General features: G+C 52.0%; 1 protein-coding gene across 1 annotated transcript in view; it reads left to right on the top strand.

Annotated features, from left to right (window-relative positions):
* Positions 1-20,469, top strand: part of RRP12 (ribosomal RNA processing 12 homolog) — a 32,215-nt gene that overhangs the window by 528 nt on the left and 11,218 nt on the right. The window contains exons 2-24 of the mRNA XM_055424966.2: positions 227-459; positions 2,740-2,823; positions 4,143-4,219; positions 4,703-4,808; positions 5,010-5,126; positions 7,977-8,115; positions 8,203-8,330; positions 9,567-9,665; positions 10,267-10,358; positions 12,250-12,361; positions 12,575-12,672; positions 14,009-14,123; positions 15,186-15,328; positions 15,545-15,666; positions 16,601-16,665; positions 16,754-16,916; positions 17,325-17,479; positions 17,773-17,840; positions 18,374-18,467; positions 19,289-19,447; positions 19,585-19,665; positions 19,865-19,970; positions 20,201-20,308. Of these exons, the coding sequence (XP_055280941.2) occupies positions 227-459; positions 2,740-2,823; positions 4,143-4,219; positions 4,703-4,808; positions 5,010-5,126; positions 7,977-8,115; positions 8,203-8,330; positions 9,567-9,665; positions 10,267-10,358; positions 12,250-12,361; positions 12,575-12,672; positions 14,009-14,123; positions 15,186-15,328; positions 15,545-15,666; positions 16,601-16,665; positions 16,754-16,916; positions 17,325-17,479; positions 17,773-17,840; positions 18,374-18,467; positions 19,289-19,447; positions 19,585-19,665; positions 19,865-19,970; positions 20,201-20,308 (2,664 nt within the window). The remainder of the gene's footprint in view (positions 1-226; positions 460-2,739; positions 2,824-4,142; positions 4,220-4,702; positions 4,809-5,009; positions 5,127-7,976; positions 8,116-8,202; positions 8,331-9,566; positions 9,666-10,266; positions 10,359-12,249; positions 12,362-12,574; positions 12,673-14,008; positions 14,124-15,185; positions 15,329-15,544; positions 15,667-16,600; positions 16,666-16,753; positions 16,917-17,324; positions 17,480-17,772; positions 17,841-18,373; positions 18,468-19,288; positions 19,448-19,584; positions 19,666-19,864; positions 19,971-20,200; positions 20,309-20,469) is intronic.

The following is a 20,469-nucleotide window of genomic DNA, read 5'->3' as shown; positions in this document are numbered from 1 at the left end:
CCCCAGCCCACTCGCACAAGCGAAACCGTTAGCTGGAGGGTTCCCTTTCGGGGTCTGATAGGTTCTTGGCGCACCGTGGGCTGCTGAGGCGGACTGCGTTCAGATTTAGCCTCTCAGATTAGGTGCCCAGACTCTGTTGGTTTGTTTCCTAGGGATGGTTCTTGTTTTCTTGGCCAAGGAGTTTCGAGTAGAAGTGGGGGCCTTACTGTTTATCGCTGGTTCTCAGGAAAGAGCGACTTGACAGTTGATGCGGTGAAGTTGCATAATGACCTGCAGTCAGGGTCCCTGCGCCTGGGCAAAAGCGAAGCCCCTGAGACGGCCATGGAAGAAGAAGAGGTGACGCCGGCTTTCACCGAGAAGTCTTCTGGCACCTTCCTGAGCGGCCTGTCTGACTGCACAAACGTCACCTTCAACAAAGTGCAGCGCTTCTGGGAGTCCAACTCGGCTGCCCACAAGGAGGTAGGGGGGACGCTCAGGACAGCCTGAGGCTGGTTGGGGTGGGGGGGACACCTGACTGCTGTCTGGTGACAACAGGTGGAATCTCTGGGTGATGTGTCACCCTTCCTACCTTCTGTGTCCCTGACCTGTTGCATCTCTTAGGGCAGGTTCCACTCTGCTTTTTCTAAGAATATCTTCTCATCTCTGGAGAAGGAAATGGGAACCCACTCCAGTGTTCTTGCCTGCAGAATCCCAGGGACGGGGGAGCCTGGTGGGCTTCTGTCTATGGGGTCACACAGAGTCGGACACGACTGAAGTGACTTAGCAGCAGCAGTAGCAGCATCTTCTCATCTCAAGTGTAAAGTCCCTCAGTGTATTTTCCAGACAATTTCCAAATGTCCAAAAAATATTTTGCAAACGTTTATCTCTTCAACTATACCTAACACAGGCCTTTTTATATAGAATGTTTTCAGAAAGCATTTGTTAAATAAATGAACACTGAATAACAGGTTAGAAAACCTAAATGTTACTTTTTTTGTTTATAATTTTAAATTGTATATATTTATATTTTTTCATTGTTTAAATGAGAAGTGTCAAAACTATAAATGATAACAAGTGAGATGAGTAGAATAAAATATGAAAGTTGGCTTTCCAGCTTAACTTCTTTGTGGTAGTTACTGTTAACAAGTCACTGTGTACTTTTCTAGACCAGTGCTGTCCAGCAGAAATGTAATGTGAGCCACACACAGGATTTTAAGTTTTCTTGTAGTTATGTTAAATAAAAGTAAAAAAAAAGATGCAAGTGAAAGTAACCTTAATTATGTATCTCTCCTGTAACCTGGTATACTCCAAATATTGTCATTTCAATTTGTAATCAATATTTTTAAAAGTGAGGTACTTTTGCATTATATTTATTGTTCTGAGTTTTCAGAATCTAGTCCGACATCTCCATTTGGATGCTAAATTTTCATTGGCAGTACTTGATTAGTATTTAAAGTTCATGAAACTTACAATTGCAAAAGTAGATTCTTATTCCCAAGGAGTTCTAAATCTGTTTCCCCATAAGTATTTGCTAAAGTATTTGTTTTTAAATATAGTGGAAACAGTGTCAGACTTTATTTTTTTGGGCTCCAAAATCACTGCAGATGCTGATTGCAGCCATGAAATTAAAAGACGCTTACTCCTTGGAAGGAAAGTTATGACCAACCTAGATAGCATATTAAAAAGCAGAGACATTACTTTGCCAACCAAGGTCCGTCTAGTCAAGGCTATGGTTTCTCCAGTCGTCATGTATGGATGTGAGAGTTGGACTGTAAAGAAAGCTGATCGCCAAAGAATTGATGCTTTTGAACTGTGGTGCTGGAGAAGACTCTTGAGAGTCCCTTGGACTGCAAGGAGATCCAATCAGTCCATTCTAAAGGAGATCAGTCCTGGGTGTTCATTGGAAGGACTGATGCTGAAGCTGAAACTGCAATACTTTGGCCACCTCATGCGACGAGTTGACTCACTGGAAAAGAGTCTGATGCTAGGAGGGATTGGGGTGGGGAGGAGACGGGGAAGACAGAGAATGAGATGGCTGGATGGTATCACCGACTTGATGGACATGAGTTTGGGTGAACTCCGGGAGTTGGTGATAGACAGGGAGGCCTGGCGTGCTGTGATTCATGGGGTCGCAGGGAGTCGGACACGACTGAGCGACTGAACTGAACTGAGTAAATAATTAAGATGTTTAAAGATGCAGTTCATCAGCCATACAAGCCAGATTTCAAGTTCTCAACAGCCTCTTATCAAGTTATTGATACTATTCTAGACTTTTTTACCCAGACTTTGTCTAGGTTTACTGAAGCACCATTATATTCTATATACACTATTTTGCAGCTTTCCCCCCACTGACCAGCATTTCTAAATTCATCTATATAGTTGGTCATCATTCTTTTCAGTAGTTACATAGTATTTGAACCTGTCATTATTATATGATACTACATTATTAATCTGCTGTTGATGGCTGCTTTATTGTTCAAATTGGTTGGTGCAGTGAACACGCTTGTGCACAAATGTTTGCACATTTGTGTGGGTATTTCTCCAAGGGGTAGAGCACTGGAGGTGGGTTTTGGGGGCACATGTGTATGTCTTCCAGTTTGCTGGGCCCTGTGGTGTGTTCCCTTGACTCAGTGCGGTTCATCTTGTCTGCTCTAGGCTTTGTCAGGAGATTAATTTGTGACGGAGGAAGGAGAAGAGGCTCCCCTGGGGTGGGATTTGATTGGAAATAGATGTCACAGATAGCTTCTCCCTTATGTGCAGATCTGTGCTGTCTTGGCTGCTGTCACAGAGGTGATTCGCTCCCAGGGTGGGAAGGAGACTGAAACCGAGTACTTTGCTGCGCTGGTGAGTGAATGCAACTTTCTGGTGGGCATTTGGGGTAGCAGGTTCTTCAGGCTGTAGACGGAAGACAGGGACCCCTGCATGCAGGGCTGGAGAAAGACAAACTTGAACAGGTGAAAGGGCTTCAGTTATTCTCAAGTGGCTTGGTAAGGCTGGTGGGATTTCCTGTATGATTCTTGTAAAACAAAATCCAGTCCTCTCTTTTATTTATTTCTTTCCTTAGTTGATAAAACCGGGTTATACCCAGGGAATTCTCTGGTAAAATTGTTTTAGAGTGTAGTCTGGGGGTTCCCAGTACCCTTTCAGGGGATTTGCTGTTGTTTAGTCTCTAGGTCACGTCTGATTCTTTTGCGACCCCATGGACTGTAGCCCGCCAGGCTCCTCTGTCCATGGGATTCTCCAGGCAAGAATACTGGAGTGGGTTGCCATTCCCTTCTCCAGGGGATCTTCCCAACCCAGGGATTGAACCCGCATCTCCTGCATTGCAGGGAGATTCTTTACCTCAGAGCCACTGGGGAAGCCCTTTGGGGGCTTGGCTAGGTCAGAATTATTTCCATAGTACTACTCAACCATCATTTACCTTTTTCTGTGTCGTGAGTGTACCTTAGAGTTTTCCAGAAGTTATGTAATTACTGATGATAGTTTAACAGCTCATGGAATTATGCTTGCATATTCTTATGTTAAAAAAAAATTCTCCATTTTAATTTTTAATATGATAAATATCAATAGATATAATTTTCATAAACAAAATCTCTTTGGGAAAATCCTCAATAATTTTTAAGGGTTTAAAAGTGTGAAAACCACCACTGTGGAGAAGGGGCAAACTATAGCCCATGGGCATCATCTGACCCATGGCCTGTTTTTGTATAGCCTGAGGGCTAAGGATGGATTTTACATTTTTATAAGATGGTTAACACGCACAAAGAAGAATATGCAGCAGAGACCACATGTGGCCTGCAAAGCCTGAAATATTTATTATCTGGCTGCTCTTTGCCGAAAATGCTTTTCAACCTCTGCTGTAGAATAATGAAGTAAATTGCAATATAATGGTTTTCATCACATGTCAGGCAGTGTTCTAAGTGTGATGTGTATTAATTCAGTTAAACCTCACGACAACTTAATTATCCCTGTTTTACAAGTGAGGAAACCTGAGTCACAGAAAAGTTAAGTTGCTAGTCAAGAGTCACAGTGACAGAACTGGGATTTCAGCTTCTGACACCACGGTTCTTGGGCCTAACCGTCCCCATGGGTACACGGGGCCCCAGTACCCCATTTGCCCAGCATGACATACTTTCCACATTCCCACCCCATGGCCTGGTCAGATGACAACCATGGAAGCGGTGGAGTCCACGGAGTCTCTGGCTGCTGTCTGTTACCTGCTGAACCTTGTCCTCAAGCGGTGAGTCCTGGCTCCTTGTGAGGGAAGAAGGGAGAGGGGCTGGAGTAACACAGGAATTAAAAAGAACAAAGAGATGCTAAGTATCCAGTGTCAGTTTCCCGGCTCAGGCTCCGGGTGGCCTGGGATGTTAACAGGACAGAGTGTGACTGGGGTGGCTGGGCAGGGACAGCCCTGCACAGCCAGCCGGGCAGGAGGGATGAGGTGGAATGTTGGGCCTGCTTGTCTGGGGACCTGCAGCCAGGGGACACGCGGGGAGAGGACGGTGGGGAGCTTGTAAGGGCCCATTGGGTCAGTAGTGGTGGAGAATATGAGGGAGGTGGGGGAGCTCAGGGGCCGTCAAAACGCACTGAACTGGTGTCACGACAGGAGAGCCAGCTGAGTGACGGGGCCCGTGCTGCCCCGCTCTGTCCAGCTTCCCCTCCAGACCAGCAGCTCTCAGAGACCCCACTGGGCTTCTCACTGTCTCTCTTCTCTCCCTCACAGTGTGCCCAGTCCTGTGCTCATTAAGAAGTTCTCTGATACCTCCAAAGCCTTCATGGATATCATGTCAGCCCAGGCCATCAGTGGCTCCACCTCTGCCCTCCGATGGGTCAGTGTCTGGGTCTGGGTGTCCCCCTGCGGTCTTCCAGAGCCCACCTGATTTGGCTAAAGCGTGCACACTTCCTGGGCGGGGTATGGGCACTCTGCGGACCCTCAGAAAGCCCTTTGGCGTTTTCTGGAGCCCCTGAGAACCCGGGCTGTCTCCCACCTGGCTGAAGCAGGTGGAGCTAAGGGTCTCTGCTTCTCTCAGGTCCTCTCCTGTCTGGCCACCCTTCTGCGGAAGCAGGACCTGGAGGCCTGGAGCTTCCCTGTGACGCTGCAGGTGTACCACGGGCTGCTGAGCTTCACCGTGCACGCCAAGCCCAAGGTGAGGCTGCGGGACCCCCAGGCGTGGGAGGGGGCGGCCATTCCTGTTCCAGTCAGCCGGCTGCTGCTGGCCTGCCGAGTGGCCCTGGGAGGTCACCCTGAGTGCTGGACTCCTATCCGGAGTTTTGCTCCTGCCCGAAGCCCTGTCTGCTTACTCCTTGTGCAGGAGGGATGGTCACAGTCAGGCCTGTTTGAGTTTCTGCTGCCTCACTGGTCAGTGATGGATTTAGTTATAGTAGAAGGAGAGGGGGCTGGAGGGGACTTTGGACTCACACAGAACTGGGTTGAATACTTGACTCACTGTGCTGGGACGGTGGACAAGTTACCTAATCTGAGTCTTGGTTTTTTAAGCTATAAATAGGGATAATAAATATATAATATAATAAGAAATAGAGGAAAACAACAGAATAGGAAAAATAAGAGATCTCTTCAAGAAGATTAGAGATATCAAGGGAACATTTCATGCAAAGATGGGCTCGATAAAGGACAGAAATGGTATGGACCTAACAGAAGCAGAAGATATTAAGAAGAGATGGCAAGAATACATAGAAGAACTGTACAAAAAAGATCTTCACGACCAAGATAATCACGATGGCGTGATCATTCACCTGGAGACAGACCTCTTAGAATGTGAAGTCAAGTGGGCCTTAGAGAGCATCACTCCGAACAAAGCTAGTGGAGGTGATGGAATTCCAATTGAGCTATTTCAAATCCTGAAAGATGATGCTGTGAAAGTGCTGCACTCAATATGCCAGCAAATTTGGAAAACTCAGCAGTGGACACAGGACAGGAAAAGGTCAGTCTTCATTCCAATCCCAAAGAAAGGCAATGCCAAAGATTGCTCAAACTACTGCACAAGTGCACTCATCTCACATGCTAGTAAAGTCATGCTCAAAATTCTCCAAGGCAGGCTTCAGCAATATGTGAACCGTGAACTTCCAGATGTTCAAGCTGGATTTAGAAAAGGCAGAGGCACCAGAGATCAAATTGCCGACATCCGCTGGATCATGGAGAAAGCAAGAGAGTTCCAGAAAAACATCTATTTCTGCTTCATTGACTATGCCAAAGCCTTTGACTGTGTGGATCTCAAGAAACTGTGGAACATTCTGAAAGAGATGGGAATACCAGACCACCTGACCTGCCTCTTGAGAAACCTGTATGCAGGTCAGGAAGCAACAGTTAGAACTGTACATGGAACAACAGACTGGTTCCAAATAGGAAAAGGAGTACGTCAAGGTTGTATATTGTCACCTTGCTTATTTAACTTCTATGCAGAGTACATCATGAGGAACGCTGGGCTGGAAGAAGCACAAGCTGGAATCAAGATTGCCGGGAGAAATATCAATAACCTCAGATATGCAGATGACACTACCCTTATGGCAGAAAGTGAAGAGGAACTCAAAAGCCTCTTGATGAAAGTGAAAGCGGAGAGTGAAAAGGTTGGCTTGAAGCTCAGCATTCAGAAAACAAAGATCATGGCATCTGGTCCTATCACTTCATGGGAAATAGATGGGGAAACAGTGGAAGCAGTGTCAGACTTTAATTTTTGGGGCTCCAAAATCACTGCGGATGCTGATTGCAGCCATGAAATTAAAAGACGCTTACTCCTTGGAAGGAAAGTTATGACCAACCTAGACAGTATATTAAAAAGCAGAGACATTACTTTGCCAATCAAGGTCCGTCTAGTCAAGGCAATGGTTTTTCCCGTGGTCATGTATGGATGTGAGAGTTGGACTGTGAAGAAAGCTGATCGCTGAAGAATTGATGCTTTTGAACTGTGGTATTGGAGAAGACTCTTGAGAGTCCCTTGGACTGCAAGGAGATCCAACCAGTCCATTGTAAAGGAGACCAATCCTGGGTGTTCATTGGAAGGACTGATGCTCAAGCTAAAACTCCAATACTTTGGCCACCTCATGCGACGAGTTGACTCACTGGAAAAGACTGTGATCCTGGGAGGGATTGGGGGCAGGAGGAGAAGGGGACAACAGAGAATGAGATGGCTGGGTGGCATCACCGACTCAATGGACATGAGTTTGAGTGAACTCCAGGAGTTGGTGATGGACAGGGAGGCCTGGCGTGCTGTGATTCATGGGGTCGCAAAGAGTTGGACACGACTGAGTGACTGAACTGAACTGGACTGAACTGAGGGATAATAAAATCAACTTTCCTGCAAGGTCATGGCGACACTCGGGAGTTTTCCCCAGACCTGGTACAGGTCCTGGCTTGTAGCCAGTGCCCAGTAAGTGGTGCTCGGCCACATTGCCTCCTCCTGAAATTTAGAACTGCGGGGCCTGTATCAGTCATAACAATCCTAAGAGTCACTCCTGGTGCTGAGCACTCTGATCCCAGGCAGGCCTGTGCCTCCTTCCCTGCAAATCTCCCTGGGGGTCCCCTCACTTGCTTCAGGTCTCTGCTGAAATGTCGCATCACTGGAGTGACACCTGATCACAGCATAAATAGTAGCAGCCCCTATTTTATTGTCTGCAAAGTACTTTTATCTTCTGGCATACATTTCTTTACTTCGTATCTCCTGATGAGTTGCTGGTTCACTGCTGAACCGGTGAGCACTCTGCATTGTTGGGTGATGGCATGATCAGAAGAATACGTGTTGTAAAGATGAGACACTGAAGCTCAGAGACAAAGTAGTCTGCTTTGCTCAGGGTTGGTTGGTGAGTTAGTAGAAGAGCAGAAACTAAAACCCAGGTTTCTCTTACTTATCAGCCTGGGAGTCCATGCAGAGAATGCCCCCAGCGTGGGTGTGCAATCGTTGCTCATTGCTGGTGGTTGTGACAACCACCCACGTTGCTGGTTGAGTGCTGACCCGGCCCTGTCCCCTTTTCTTGCCCCTCAGATCCGGAAGGCTGCCCAGCATGGAGTGTGCTCCATCCTCAAGGGCAGTGAGTTCATGTTTGGTGAAAAGGCCCCTGCCCATCACCCTGCTGCTGTTTCTACCGCCAAGTTCTGCATCCAGGAGATCGAGAAGTCTGGAGGTGGGGCAGCGCGGTGGAGTGGGTGGGGCGGGCCTGGGGCCAGCTGCAGAGAGTGGACTGGAGTCTCAGCTGCCCTCTGTCTGCCAGGCTCCAAGGAGGCCACCACCATGCTGCACATGCTGACCCTGCTGAAGGACCTACTGCCCTGCTTCCCAGAAGGCCTGGTGAAGAGCTGCAGCGAGACTCTCCTGCGGGTCATGACCTTGAACCATGTGGTGAGCTCGTGCCCCAGTGCATGGGGCCTCACGGAGGAGGAGGGAGGGCAGAGCTTCAGACCCCAGGCCTGTGTGCTGGCACTTAGGAACCTCACTGTTCAGGCCCAAAGTGGGAGTTGGGGTCTCCTGGCCCCGACCCTGCTCTTGGCTACACCCGAGGATGCATCTCATCCCTGGTGTGGGGCAGATGGGGCAGCCTTAGCTGGGAGATGAGCTCAGGGAGTGGGTGGAGTAGGGTGGGACTGGTGAAGCAGCAGTCCTCCCCTGCCTGAGCTCTGCCCCAACCATGCTTATGGTTATATTTTTCTCTCTCACCTTCTTTTTTGCTACTTAGTAATTTAGTCGGAGAAGGCAATGGCAAGCCACTCCAGTACTCTTGCCTAGAAAATCCCGTGGACGGAGGAGCCTGGTGGGCTGCAGTCCATGGGGTCGCTACGAGTCAGACATGACTGAGCGACTTCACTTTCACTTTTCACTTTCACACATTGGAGAAGGAAATGGCAACCCACTCCAGTGTTCTTGCCTGGAGAATCCCAGGGACGGGGGAGCCTGGTGGGCTGCCGTCTATGGGGTCACACAGAGTCGGACACGACTGAAGTGACTTAGCAGCAGCAGTAGCAGCAGTAATTTAGTAAGATCAGTATGACACTCTAAAGACACATAGAAGTGATGTCTTGCATTTCTGCTATCCTAGCACAATTCTGTCAGTCTTTATATGTTCTCTTACAGTGTTTGTTCACATCCATATTTTAAAATATTCATTATATGAGTAACATGATTGTTGCCTAGAAAGAAAAAAAAAAAACTCCAAAGTATATAAAGTAAAAAATAGAGGTTGCTTTTTCCCGCCAAGTCTCATTTCCTAAGATAAATAGTACAGGCAGCTTGCTGTGTATCCTTTTAGACATTTTCTTTTTAGATATTTAAACACATAAAAATACACTTTTAATTATAGTATGCCAACCGTTTGTAGCCTGTTTTTTTAGTCCATAATTTTAAAAACATTTTGTTCACTTTTCTCTGATGTCGTTTAGATCATTAAAACATTTCCCCAGTGGCTGCCAAGACTTCCTAAAGCAACAATTGTGTCTATGTATCTAGGCATCAGGGGCATGTTTGAGATTCAGGGGGCCCAGGTCTCCCCCACAGCCTACCAGCTGGAGTGGGATGTGGAGGAGCCCAGGGCTGCCGTGGCCTCCGTAGTGGGTTTCCCACTAACCTCAATGTCCTTTCTAGCTGGTGACAGCCTGTGCCATGCAGGCCTTTCACAGCCTCTTCCATGCCAAGCCCAGTGCGAGTACCCTGCCGGCAGAGCTCAACGCCCAGATTATCACGGTGAGACCTAACGGAGGGAATGGGGAAATGGGGGACATGGCTGTGCTGGGGGGCAGCCCTGTTACTTGTCTGCAGAGCGAAGCTGGGTAGGCCAGACTGGGCTGTCCCAGCATAGGAGGTGGGTAGACAGCCAGGAGACCATCCACCAAAGTCACGTTCGTGTCCACGGGTGGGGCCCTGACTCTTGACTTTGTGGTAGTTAACATAGTAAACCGTTCAACATGGTCTCATGGTAGCAGGTACCTCAAACAGGGATCTCTAGGTGGATTTGGGGAAGGGGGCACAACCCTCCCCCCCAAAAAAAAATTGTTTGTAAAAATGTGTGTGTTCACATGCATTTTTCCAGAGAAGCGTTCTGGTTTTTGTGAGGTTCACAAAGGGTCATGTGACTCAAGTTATTCTTGACTGCTCCTAAAAATGTTTCTCACCTAGAAGTGGAAGCAGAAGGGCTCCATGGATCAGGAAAAGGAAGGCCAAGGGGGCTGTGAGTTCTAGGGCCCCACGTGCAGGCTGTTGTGTAGTGATAGGAAGGGGTGTTGTCACTGGGCTGTTGCTGAAACACTTTGCTCAGTCACCTGCTTGTTCCTGGTCCCTCGCCTAGGCCTTGTACGACTACGTTCCCAGCGAGAATGATTTACAGCCCCTGCTGGCCTGGCTGAAGGTCATGGAGAGAGCCCATATCAACCTGGTCAGGTAAGGTCATGGTCAAGGGCGGTCCTGCAGCCGCCAGCCAGGCTCCCCACCCTGCATTGCAGACAGGAGGGCCTTGAGCCAGAAGTTGGAGGGGGTTCAGCTTTTTCTGGGGGTGGTGGCGGAGTTCTGTGTTGAGTGTGTGCAGACCAGCTCTTGAGTTCGTGAAGGCAGGGCTGGGGAGCACAGCCTGGGTTAACCAGGGCTGCTGCCTCTCCTGCCGGAGTGATTGCCAATCAGCTGTGAAGAGCAACAAGGCCGTCTGAGAGCATCTTCCCCATTGAAGGGTGGAGGCCAAGGGCCATGCTTGTCACCCCCGGCTGTCGCCCTGTGGTCGTTTACTTCTCAGAGGGTATCACCTGCTTTCTGCAGCTCCACCCTACTTCCCACCTAGGTTAATGGTCCCCTTCTCTGGGATTCTCAGTCCTTTGAACCCAGTTTCTGTTTCGTGTATTTGTCATAACACTTCCCAAGTGGTGCTAGTGGTAAAGAACTGGCCTGCCAGTGCAGGAGACGTGAGTTTGATCCCTGGGTTGGAAAGATCCCCTGGAGGAAGGCATAGCAACCCACTCCAGTATTCTTTTCTAGAGAATTCCGTGAACCTGGCCCATAAGGTTGCAAAGAGTTGAACATTACTAAAGCAACTCAGCATGCACACAAAACACTCACTCTTATAGTAGCCACTGGGTAGCTCCACTTATCCCAAATAAGATTGAGAATAAAACAGAGTGTCAGTTGGTGTTCGCATTTTGCCTGGAGCCAGGGTCGAGTCCCCGAGGGCTTGACCTCTATGTCATCCTCTGTCCTCTGAAGGCTTCTGGTTGGCCCTCAGAAGACTGTGCTGGGTACTCTGCATCCATGTTTCATCTCGCTGATCTTACCACCCCAGGAGGAAAGTCTCAGCCAATTTCATAAACTAGAAACTGAAGCACTGTGTGTGAGCTAGTCACGCAGCTGTGAGGGAGCAGTGCCGGGTCTGCCAGGCTCATGTTCTTTTCCTGCACCAAACTGCTTTTTACCTGCAGGTGCCAGAAAGCGGCCGGATCATTTTGTTCTCCACTTTTCAGGGTTTATCCTGCAGGAGGACTCCCGTAATTGTAGGATGTTTTTTGTGCATGTGTGCTAAGTCGCTTCAGTCATGTCCAACTCTTTGTGACCCTATGGCAGAAGCACCTAGGAGCAACCTGGATGTGTCCCAGGGTGGGTACTGGTTAGGTGTGAATGGTGGAATACTAGGCAGCTGTTAGAAATAACTGAAGTAGATGGGTGCGTGCTGATATGGGGAGATCGCCAAGAGATACTGAGGAAAAGCAAGGTGTGTAATTGTTTGCATTCTTGAGCCGAACTACCAGGGTATGAATCTAGACCACCCCCACCCCCCCACTAGCTGGGTGGCCTTGGACAAGTTGTTTGCCTTCCCTGTGCCTCAGTTTCCTCATCTCTGAAATGGGAATTGTGATAGGGTTTAATCTCAGTTGTTGTTTTTATTTTTTACAAAGTTTAAGTGAATTAACATTTGTTGTTACCCCAGAACTTGGCATGTGATAATTGTTCCATAAGCATTGGCAGTTATTATTTTGTGTGTTTGTATATGCATAAAATCTTCTGGAAGAGTATTTGAGAAATTTAGCCTTGATTTTCCCCAGGGAAGTGCATCTGAGAGTCAGTCTGGGAGACAGTGTGGGGGAGGTAGGCATGCTCCTGGTTTTGTACCCTGGAGACCTGTTTGACCCTTTTACCACGTGTAGCTGTCACCTGCCTGACAGCACTCTGTACAGTTGCCCTCTGGAAGGGCCTTTTGGTGCCCTTTGGATCTGTGGCTGCTGTCAGACCTGGGCCATCTGAGTCCCCTAGGCCTCAGGCCAGGCACCGCAGAAGTCTTTTGTCTTGACAGGCTGCATCGGGATCTGGGGCTGGGCCACCTCCCGCGCTTTTTTGGAACTGCGATGACCTGCCTCCTCTCCCCCCACTTGCCAGTGGTGACAGCTGCCACCCAGTGCCTTCAGGTACCGCTTCCCCCAGCCCCAGCTTTAGCGAGGGGAACAGAGAGTCTAAGGGGGTCTCCTGCTGCCCTGTCTCCCCCAGAGCTCGTCCACGGTCTCTGACTACATCCTGGGGAAGAGGACTTCCTGGAAGCTTCAGGGAGCAGTCACTTGGGAAGGCGGAGTGGCACTGAGGGGCTAGTTTAGGCCCCAATGGCTGTGGCCTCTTTTTTGCAGGAGATCCTGAAAGAGTGTGTCGCTCCCCACATGGCCGACATTGGCTCTGTGACCTCCTCGGCCTCAGGCCCTTCCCAGTACATCGCCAAGATGTTCAGGTGAGAATGCAGCCTCTGCTTAGGAGGGAGTAAGGTGTGCCTGTTGAAAGCTGCTCATGAGGACAAGGGTCACTCTTGTCACCGTGGCGGGCCTTGCACACACTGCCAGAGCAGCGGCTGTCATGTGCGTGCTGGTCACATTCCAGGTGCTGTAGTGTCGCCGTGCTCGTGAGTGTGGGTCTGGGGGCTCGTCATCCGGGGCAGGTTCCTCCACCTCTCAGTACCTCCGGGTCCTCGTCGGGCTAACGGAGGTGAGGATAAATGCGGTCTTAAATGTAAAGTCCGCAGAATAGTGCCCACTCTGTAGTTAAGCACCAATAAATAGAAACTACTGGTAGTTCTGTGGTTCTAGGAGATAAGTGCTGGCCCCGTTTTACAGTTTGGGAAGGCTGAGCTGCTAAGTGGCAGCCTGACTGCAGAGTCCACTCTTTTGTGCTGGGCTGCCCTCTGCACCACTGTGAGAGGGGCTGTTCACAGATGTTCACCTGGCCCTCCCCGCCACCAGCAAGGGGCCTCGGAGCACCAAGGGCCCTGGATGCTTGGTGTCTCCTCTGGGTCTGTCTGCTCAGCTCTGGGGTGTGCTTTGGGCTCTGTTCCTTGTGAAGACCTGGAGTGAAGTTTCTGGAAAACTGAATAGAGCTGTTCTACCCCCCCCCACCCCACCCCCCAACTCACCTCTTTCTCCACACTGACCCCTGTTAGCCATTCTTGCTAAAGGCTCTGAAGCTCAGCCTTGAGAGATGAACTGACCCCAGTGTGCACAGGCCAGAAAAGTCTAGCGCCCTGCCCACCCCCACTGCTGTGGCTTTCCTCCCTCTTGTCCAGACCACCTGTTCCTACGCCAGCTTCCTACCTCTGGTCAGACCGAGAAAGCATGGGACATGACAGCATGGGCTTTGGAGGCCCAGTGAAGGGTGTTTAGTCTCTCTGAGCCTCAGTTTCCCCATCTGTTGTTGCTGTTCAGTCGCTCAGTCATGTCCGACTCTCTGCGACCCCGTGGACTGTAGCATGCCAGGCCTCCCTGTCCTTCATCATCTCCCAGAGCTTGCTCAGACTCATGTCCACTGACTCAATGGGGCCATCCAACCATCTCATCCTCTGTCAACCCCTTTTCCTGCCCTCAATCTTTCCCAGCATGTGAGGATTGAACAGATAACCTCACAGCCTTTTCTGGAAGTGTGAGGATTATATAAATGAGATTCTTAGCACAGAGGGCACTTGATAAATACCAATTCTTCCCCCTTGGCCTTCCCTGGAGCCCTACCCTCGCTGTGGTCAGTAGTTCCTGGTGCCAACCATGGACTTTCGTGACCCTGACTGCCCACTCCCTTGGCAGGGCGGTGGAGGAGGGCCTGACGTACCGATTCCATGCAGCATGGAGCTCTGTGCTGCAGCTGCTGTGTGTCTTCTTTGAAGCCTGTGGGAGGCAGGCCCATCCTGTGATGAAGAAGGTGAGTGGGGGAGCGGCTGGGCCAGGGAAGGAGGTGGCGCTGGAGCTGTTAGACCATGGCCTTTTGGAGGGGCATGTGTCTCTGTTAATGTCTGCACTTCATCCACACTCCCACCCCACCTTCACCCACACCAAGGGCCCACAGCAGGTGCTCAGTACTGTGTCCCCAGGAAGGTGACTGGGCCAACATGGAAGAAAAAGAAGAGGGACAGAACCACCCCACCCCCACCCCTAATGCCTGCTTGTTAGTTTTGGCTGGAGGTGATGGTACTCACAGGAAACTAGTATGATTCTTCCTTACCTCTATCTGTTATATTTTAATTCTTCAAATTTCTTATAAACAAGTGAGCATAGCATTTTAAGCAGCCTTAAGTCCTGGGGAGGTTACTAGGACCCAGGGGAAACCATGTAAGGCTCAGGGATCACCCAGAGGTCCTCCTCAGCTCCAGGAGCAGGTGGGGGCCCGAGGACAAGCTGCAGATCCCTCTCCAGCAGTGGAGCAGCTCCAGGCCTTGTGGGGCCCTCCTCACTACCTCCCCCTGATGCTGGTGGGACAAAAGCAGCCACCTTGGGAGGGCGGGGGCTGCCTTGAGAGGCCTGGTCTGGGTGCTACCAGGTTAAGTTGGCAAATCAGACCCCTAGGAGAGGTCCCCAAAGAGTGAGGCTCGCAGCGGGGCTCTGGGAGGCTATGGCGAGCCAGAGGGTGCAGCTCTGTCTTGGGGGGCAGCCACTCCACAGCACCTATTAATTTACTAACAGTACGTGTGGGTCTGCGCTTTCCAGACTTTCCCATTTTTCTGGATAAACTGAAATTCTACATTTGTATGTAAAATCACCTGATTTTTACACGTTACTAACAAATACAGAATTTTTTACAAAATCATGAGGCACTGAGGAGGGGTCAAGGACAGGTTACCTTTGGTCGTTGGTCCTTGACTTCCGAGGGAGCATACCTGGGCCCGCGCTCCTGACTTCATCCTCTTGGAGCCTCTGGCCCAGGCTCAGCCACGGTGCCTGCCCTGCATGCCCATCTCACACCCGGCCCCTCGACTCTGTGCTCCAGTGCCTCCAGTCGCTGTGTGACCTGCGCCTCTCCCCCCACTTCCCCCACACGGCAGCTCTGGACCGCGCAGTGGGGGCTGCGGTGGCCAGCATGGGCCCCGAGGTGGTTTTAGAGGCCGTGCCCTTGGAAATCGACGGCTCTGAGTAAGTGCGGCCCTGCCTGGCTTCCATACCAGCCCCAGGAAAGCCTCATGGCTTGTTGTCCCCTGGGAGGGTGTCCACGCCCTGGGGTGACAGCTCTGTGTGCAGCCCTGGTCGGTAGGAGAGGGCGGAACAGGGCCTGTGCTGCTCCTCGGCTCCGTGGAGGACGGCTCCAGGCCGACACCTCTCTGTCACCGGGCATTCCTTCCCTCCTCCCAGAGAGACTCTGGATTTTCCCCGGAGCTGGCTGCTGCCCGTCATCCGAGATCACGTCCGGGAAACCCGACTTGGTTTCTTTACCGCTTACTTCCTGCCTCTGGCCACCACCCTGAAGAGGAAAGGTACCGTGGACCCACCGCAGTCCTGGAGGGATCGGGAAGGGCTCCTGCTCCAGCACCTCAGCCTTAGGCAGTGCGGCAGCCTCCCCGGGCCAAGTGGGTGCTTGGCCAGTGCTAGAGCGCCGTCGTCAGTGGGGTCCAAAGCATGGCCAGGCTCCCCCGATACAGGACCCTGCCCTGATCAGGCAGACAGGCGCCTCTTCTCCCACCAAGGGAGACAAGTACACACCGATGTACACATGCAGAGCTATTCCCAGTACGAGTCCTGACAGCCCCCACATCCCTCAGTGGGGCTCCAGTGAAGTCAGTCGTGGTAAGGCTCCCCACGGGACACAGAGTGCTCACTGTGAAGAGGGAAAGACCTGATGTGGGAGTGGACCTGTGTGGTCCATGGTGAGCTGAACAGATTATATTCAGATCTCAATTCAGCCACTCCACAGTTCGGTGACGTCAGGCAGGTTTACCCCCCCCCGGCTTGGGTCTGCGCCTCATCTGTGAAATGAGGACAGTAATCGTGATGGTGTGAGGATTAAATGAATAATCACGAAAGCACATGGTACTCAGCCTGTCTTGTAGAAGTTATTCAACAAATGTTGCCAACTTTATTGTCCAGTAAAACAAGGTTTCAGAACAGTATTTGTGTAGTACAGTCCTTCTATGTTTTTGAAAGTGTGGATGTGTTTGGAGAAATGTGATGAAAACAGAGGAGAGGAGGAAGATTGGTGGGGAAAGACTGTGGGCAGACATCGATTTCTATTTTACACAGGTCTTTTTAGTTTCTTCAAACAAACAGATGTTTGTTTAATAAGTGTTTCATCTGTGGAGTGGAGGAATCACCCAAATTCCTTCCTCATCAGTGGGCTTTTGGTTTGGGTAAAGATGAGGCCTGTTGGCCAGGAGTGTGCCCAGGGTCAGACTATGTTCTGTGTCACTCTAGCAATGGACCTGGCCCAAGCAGGCAGCACAGTGGAGTCCAAGATCTATGACATGCTACAGTGGCAGGTAAGGGGTCCGCTGGGGGACATAGGGAGGACAGGTTGGCACAGGGTTGCTGGGCGTCACCTTCCTTAGTCATCCCCTCCCTCTCCAGATCTGGACACTCCTGCCTGGGTTCTGCACAAGGCCCACAGATGTGGCCGCTGCCTTCAAAGGGCTGGCACGGACTCTGGGCACGGCCATCAGCGAGCGCCCAGACCTGAGGGTCACCGTGTGCCAGGCCCTGCGCACCCTCATCACCAAGGGCTGTGAGGCCGGTACGTGTGGGGTCAGGCCTGGTGGAGGATGGCTGCTGTGATGTGAGTTCCCTGACCCTGTCTGGCCTGCTCGTTGCCTGAGCTATCACTCATCCTTTGTAAGGGCCTGCGTGTCTGCTGGGGACCCGAGGAGTTGATGGGACGCTGAAAACTGCCCCCTTTCTCTCTTTACTCTCATCGTGCTGGCAGTTGTACAGCCTTATGTGGGGCTGGTCCTTCACTGGCCCCATAGACTGGGGTGGCCCCATTCTCTGTGCTCTGGCCTCAGCCTCTCCTGTCCCAGAGCACCCCAGACCTCTGGTCCCCTCACAGGTCCCCCAAAAGAATGCCTCTGGCCTGTAGCCCCAGTGGCCGTTGAGGTGGGGTCATGTTCTGCCCTTTTTGTGCAAACTTTGGTCTTCCTGCCAGAGGCTGATCGTGCCGAAGTGAGCCGCTTTGCCAAGAACTTTCTGCCCATCCTATTCAACCTGTATGGGCAGCCTGCTGCAGCTGGAGACACCCCAACTCCTCGGCGGGCCGTGCTGGAAACCATCAAAACTTACCTCACCATTACTGAGCCTCAGGTGAGCTGGTGGAGGAGGGGGAGAAACAGTCTCCAGTAGCTGAGGGTTGGTTGGGGGTGTTGGAGAGGTCACGACTCCACCCACCATGGTGCACTTGGACCTCTGCCCCAAGAAGAACAGGGGACCGTATGTCAGCAGTGCACTGGGCATGGGGCCCCAACAGGGAGGAGAGGAGGAGAAAGAGACGAGGGAGTAGTTCTGTGACCTGCTGTTGTTTTGTATTTTCTCTTTTGTGTATGTGTGTTTTGTATTTCCTCTTGAACAACCATCTCCTTATCCCTTTGGGCTGCCAGCTGGTAAATAGTTTCCTGGAAAAAGCCAGTGAGAAGGTGCTGGACCCCTCTAGCTCTGATTTCACCAGGTGAGTACCCCACTTGACCTGGGGCAACCCAGGGAACTAGAGGGTGTGCTAGCAGAAGCCCTGTGTTTCTCTCTGGAGTTATTTAGGAATGTCTAAAGGTATTGAATGACCCAGCTCCTCCATGAGGCCTGACCGGCTCCTCCTTCCCAGAGTGGCATTGTAGTCTGCTAGGGATGGGCCAGGACCGTGGAGACGTGCTGTGCAGGTTCACATCCCAGCTTTGCCACTTACGAGCTGTGACCTTGGACGAGTTATTTATCTGCTCTGAGCCCTCGTCTGTAAAATGGGCATAATGATAGTACTTGCAATAGAGTTGCTTCGAGGACTGAGGGTGTTGACACATGTCAAGTGTCAGGAACAGTCACTGGTATCTTATGAGTGCTGAATTAGGTACAGGCAGGGATTATTCATGGGCTCCTTCGAGGCCTCTTGTCCCACCTCCTCTGTCCCCAGTAGACACACGAGGACACAGATAGCCCACGCCCTTCCCCAGCCTCCGCTAAGCCCCTCCTTGGTCTCTTGTCGCCGAGCAGGTTGTCTGTCCTGGACCTGGTTGTGGCCTTGGCTCCCCATGCTGATGAAGCCACCATCAGCAAGCTCTACTCCACCATCCGGCCCTACCTAGAGGTGAGCCACGGAGGCCAGGAGCCCCGCACGACCACTCCTGGGGCAAGTGGGGGCTCCTTGCGGTATGTGTGTGTTAGGGGGATGTCTCTTTGTCTCTACGCCTTGCTGCCACCCAAGACCGGGTCTTCATCTGCTTTCTTGTGGCGTGGCTGCCCTCTGTACCTATCTAGTCCTAGACTCTTGTCACATGGATGCCATGTTGAGGCCTCAGCTGCTCAAAGATGCCTCCTGCAGAGCTGAGACCTGACTCACTCACTGGGCCCATCCCCGCCTGGCCCGACCTTCACCCCACCCAACCTCATCCCTCTGCTGCCACTTGGGCCTTGTTAGGCAGCTTTAAGAGTTCCAGACACAGCAGCCCTTGTGGGCCTTAGCCCGTCCCCTGCCTGCTGTGGCTGACCACCAGGCAAGAGTCAGGCCAGCGTGACCTGAAAACTGTCTCCACCACGATAAGCAGTTACCCGGAAGCGTGGGCTGTGCCCTGGGTGGACCATGCAGGCGGACACTCAAGTCCAGGGCAGAGTCACCCAACCTCCAGAGAGGTGACCCTGGAAGAGCAGAAGGGAGGGAGGGGGGCTTCACTCCTCAGCGTCCCCTGCCTGGCCCAGAGTCAACCTCTCACCGTCTGTGGTCTCCCTATCCTCTAGTCAGGTGTCACAAGCTCCAGAGGGCGGGCTTCACTGGGTCCCCTCCAGGGCTGGTCACCGCTCATGTGGCTGCTCTGTGGATGTTACTGGCCTGAGTGACAGTTGAGGCGGGTGGATCGATGGGTAGGCCTCCCCAGCCTCCTTTCTCACGCTGTCCATCATACACCTTCCCAGAGCAAGGCCCACGGAGTACAGAAGAAGGCCTACCGTGTGCTGGAGGAGGTGTGTGCCAGCCCTCAGGGCCCTGGGGCCCGCTTCGTGCAGAGCCACCTGGATGACCTGAAGAAGACCCTGCTGGACTCGCTGCGGAGCACCTCCTCACCCGCCAAGAGGGTGCGGACTCCAGGGTCCCCACTCTGCCTGAGGGTGGATGGGCAACACCGGGAGAGGACCTGCTTGGAGACGCTTTAGGGGGCTTCCGGAGCAAAGGTGGCACCTAGGGTCCTGATTGTTGTCGCCCTGTCCTGCAGCCCCGTTTGAAGTGCCTCATACATATTGTGAAGAAGCTCTCGGCCGAGCACGAGGAGTTCATCAGTGCCCTTGTCCCGGAGGTGAGGGGTGCGGGAGGTGGGGGAGATGGGGCACATGTGTGAACGTGGCTCCTGAAGGTCTGCCGGGATCCGGGAGGGCAGATTTGGGAGTGGGGGTGGCTGGGGAGCGTGAGCGCTCTTACCCGGCCCCTCTGCCTCAGGCTGCCAGCCCTGGGATGGCCAGCTTGGGCAGCCCATGCTAACAGGGCTGTCCTGGCAGGTGATCCTCTGTACCAAGGAGGTCTCGGTGGGAGCTCGGAAGAATGCGTTCGCGCTCCTGGTGGAGATGGGCCACGCTTTCCTTCGATTTGGGCCAAACCAGGAAGGTGAGGCCTGGGTGACCTGGGGCTGGGATGGATGCTCTGCTCCCAGCCTGGGGGAGGAGGCACCCCTCAGCCACTAGTCAGAGAGATGAGGTAGTGTGAGCTGTCTGGCCCTGGCCCCGGGCAGGCTGCTCCTCTCTGGCCGGAATTCCCCCTTCCTGGTGGGCCACCTTCCTGGTGTTGCACACAGGGTGCTCTGCCCCGGGCAACTCTTCCTGCTCTCTGCCCCCCAGAGGCCCTGCAGCGCTACCTCATCCTCATTTACCCCGGCCTCGTGGGCGCAGTGACCATGGTCAGCTGCAGCATCCTGGCCCTGACCCACCTCCTCTTTGAGTTTAAAGGTAAATGCTATTTCCTTGAAGGCCTGGTAAGCCCTTGGGGTTGGACAATGCCCAGGAAGTCAGGACAGGGTGACTACCAGAATGAAGAGTGGTCCTGGGAGGGAGGATGAAGAGCTGGACCTGAGCCCAAATGCCTCCCACCTTCTCTGCTGCCTAGCTTA

Source organism: Moschus berezovskii, chromosome 12, assembly GCF_049115385.1.
Source record: "Moschus berezovskii isolate FMDL1 chromosome 12, NW_MosBer_1.0, whole genome shotgun sequence".
Taxonomy (NCBI): domain Eukaryota; kingdom Metazoa; phylum Chordata; class Mammalia; order Artiodactyla; family Moschidae; genus Moschus; species Moschus berezovskii.
This window is presented reverse-complemented; position numbering and strand designations above follow the sequence as displayed.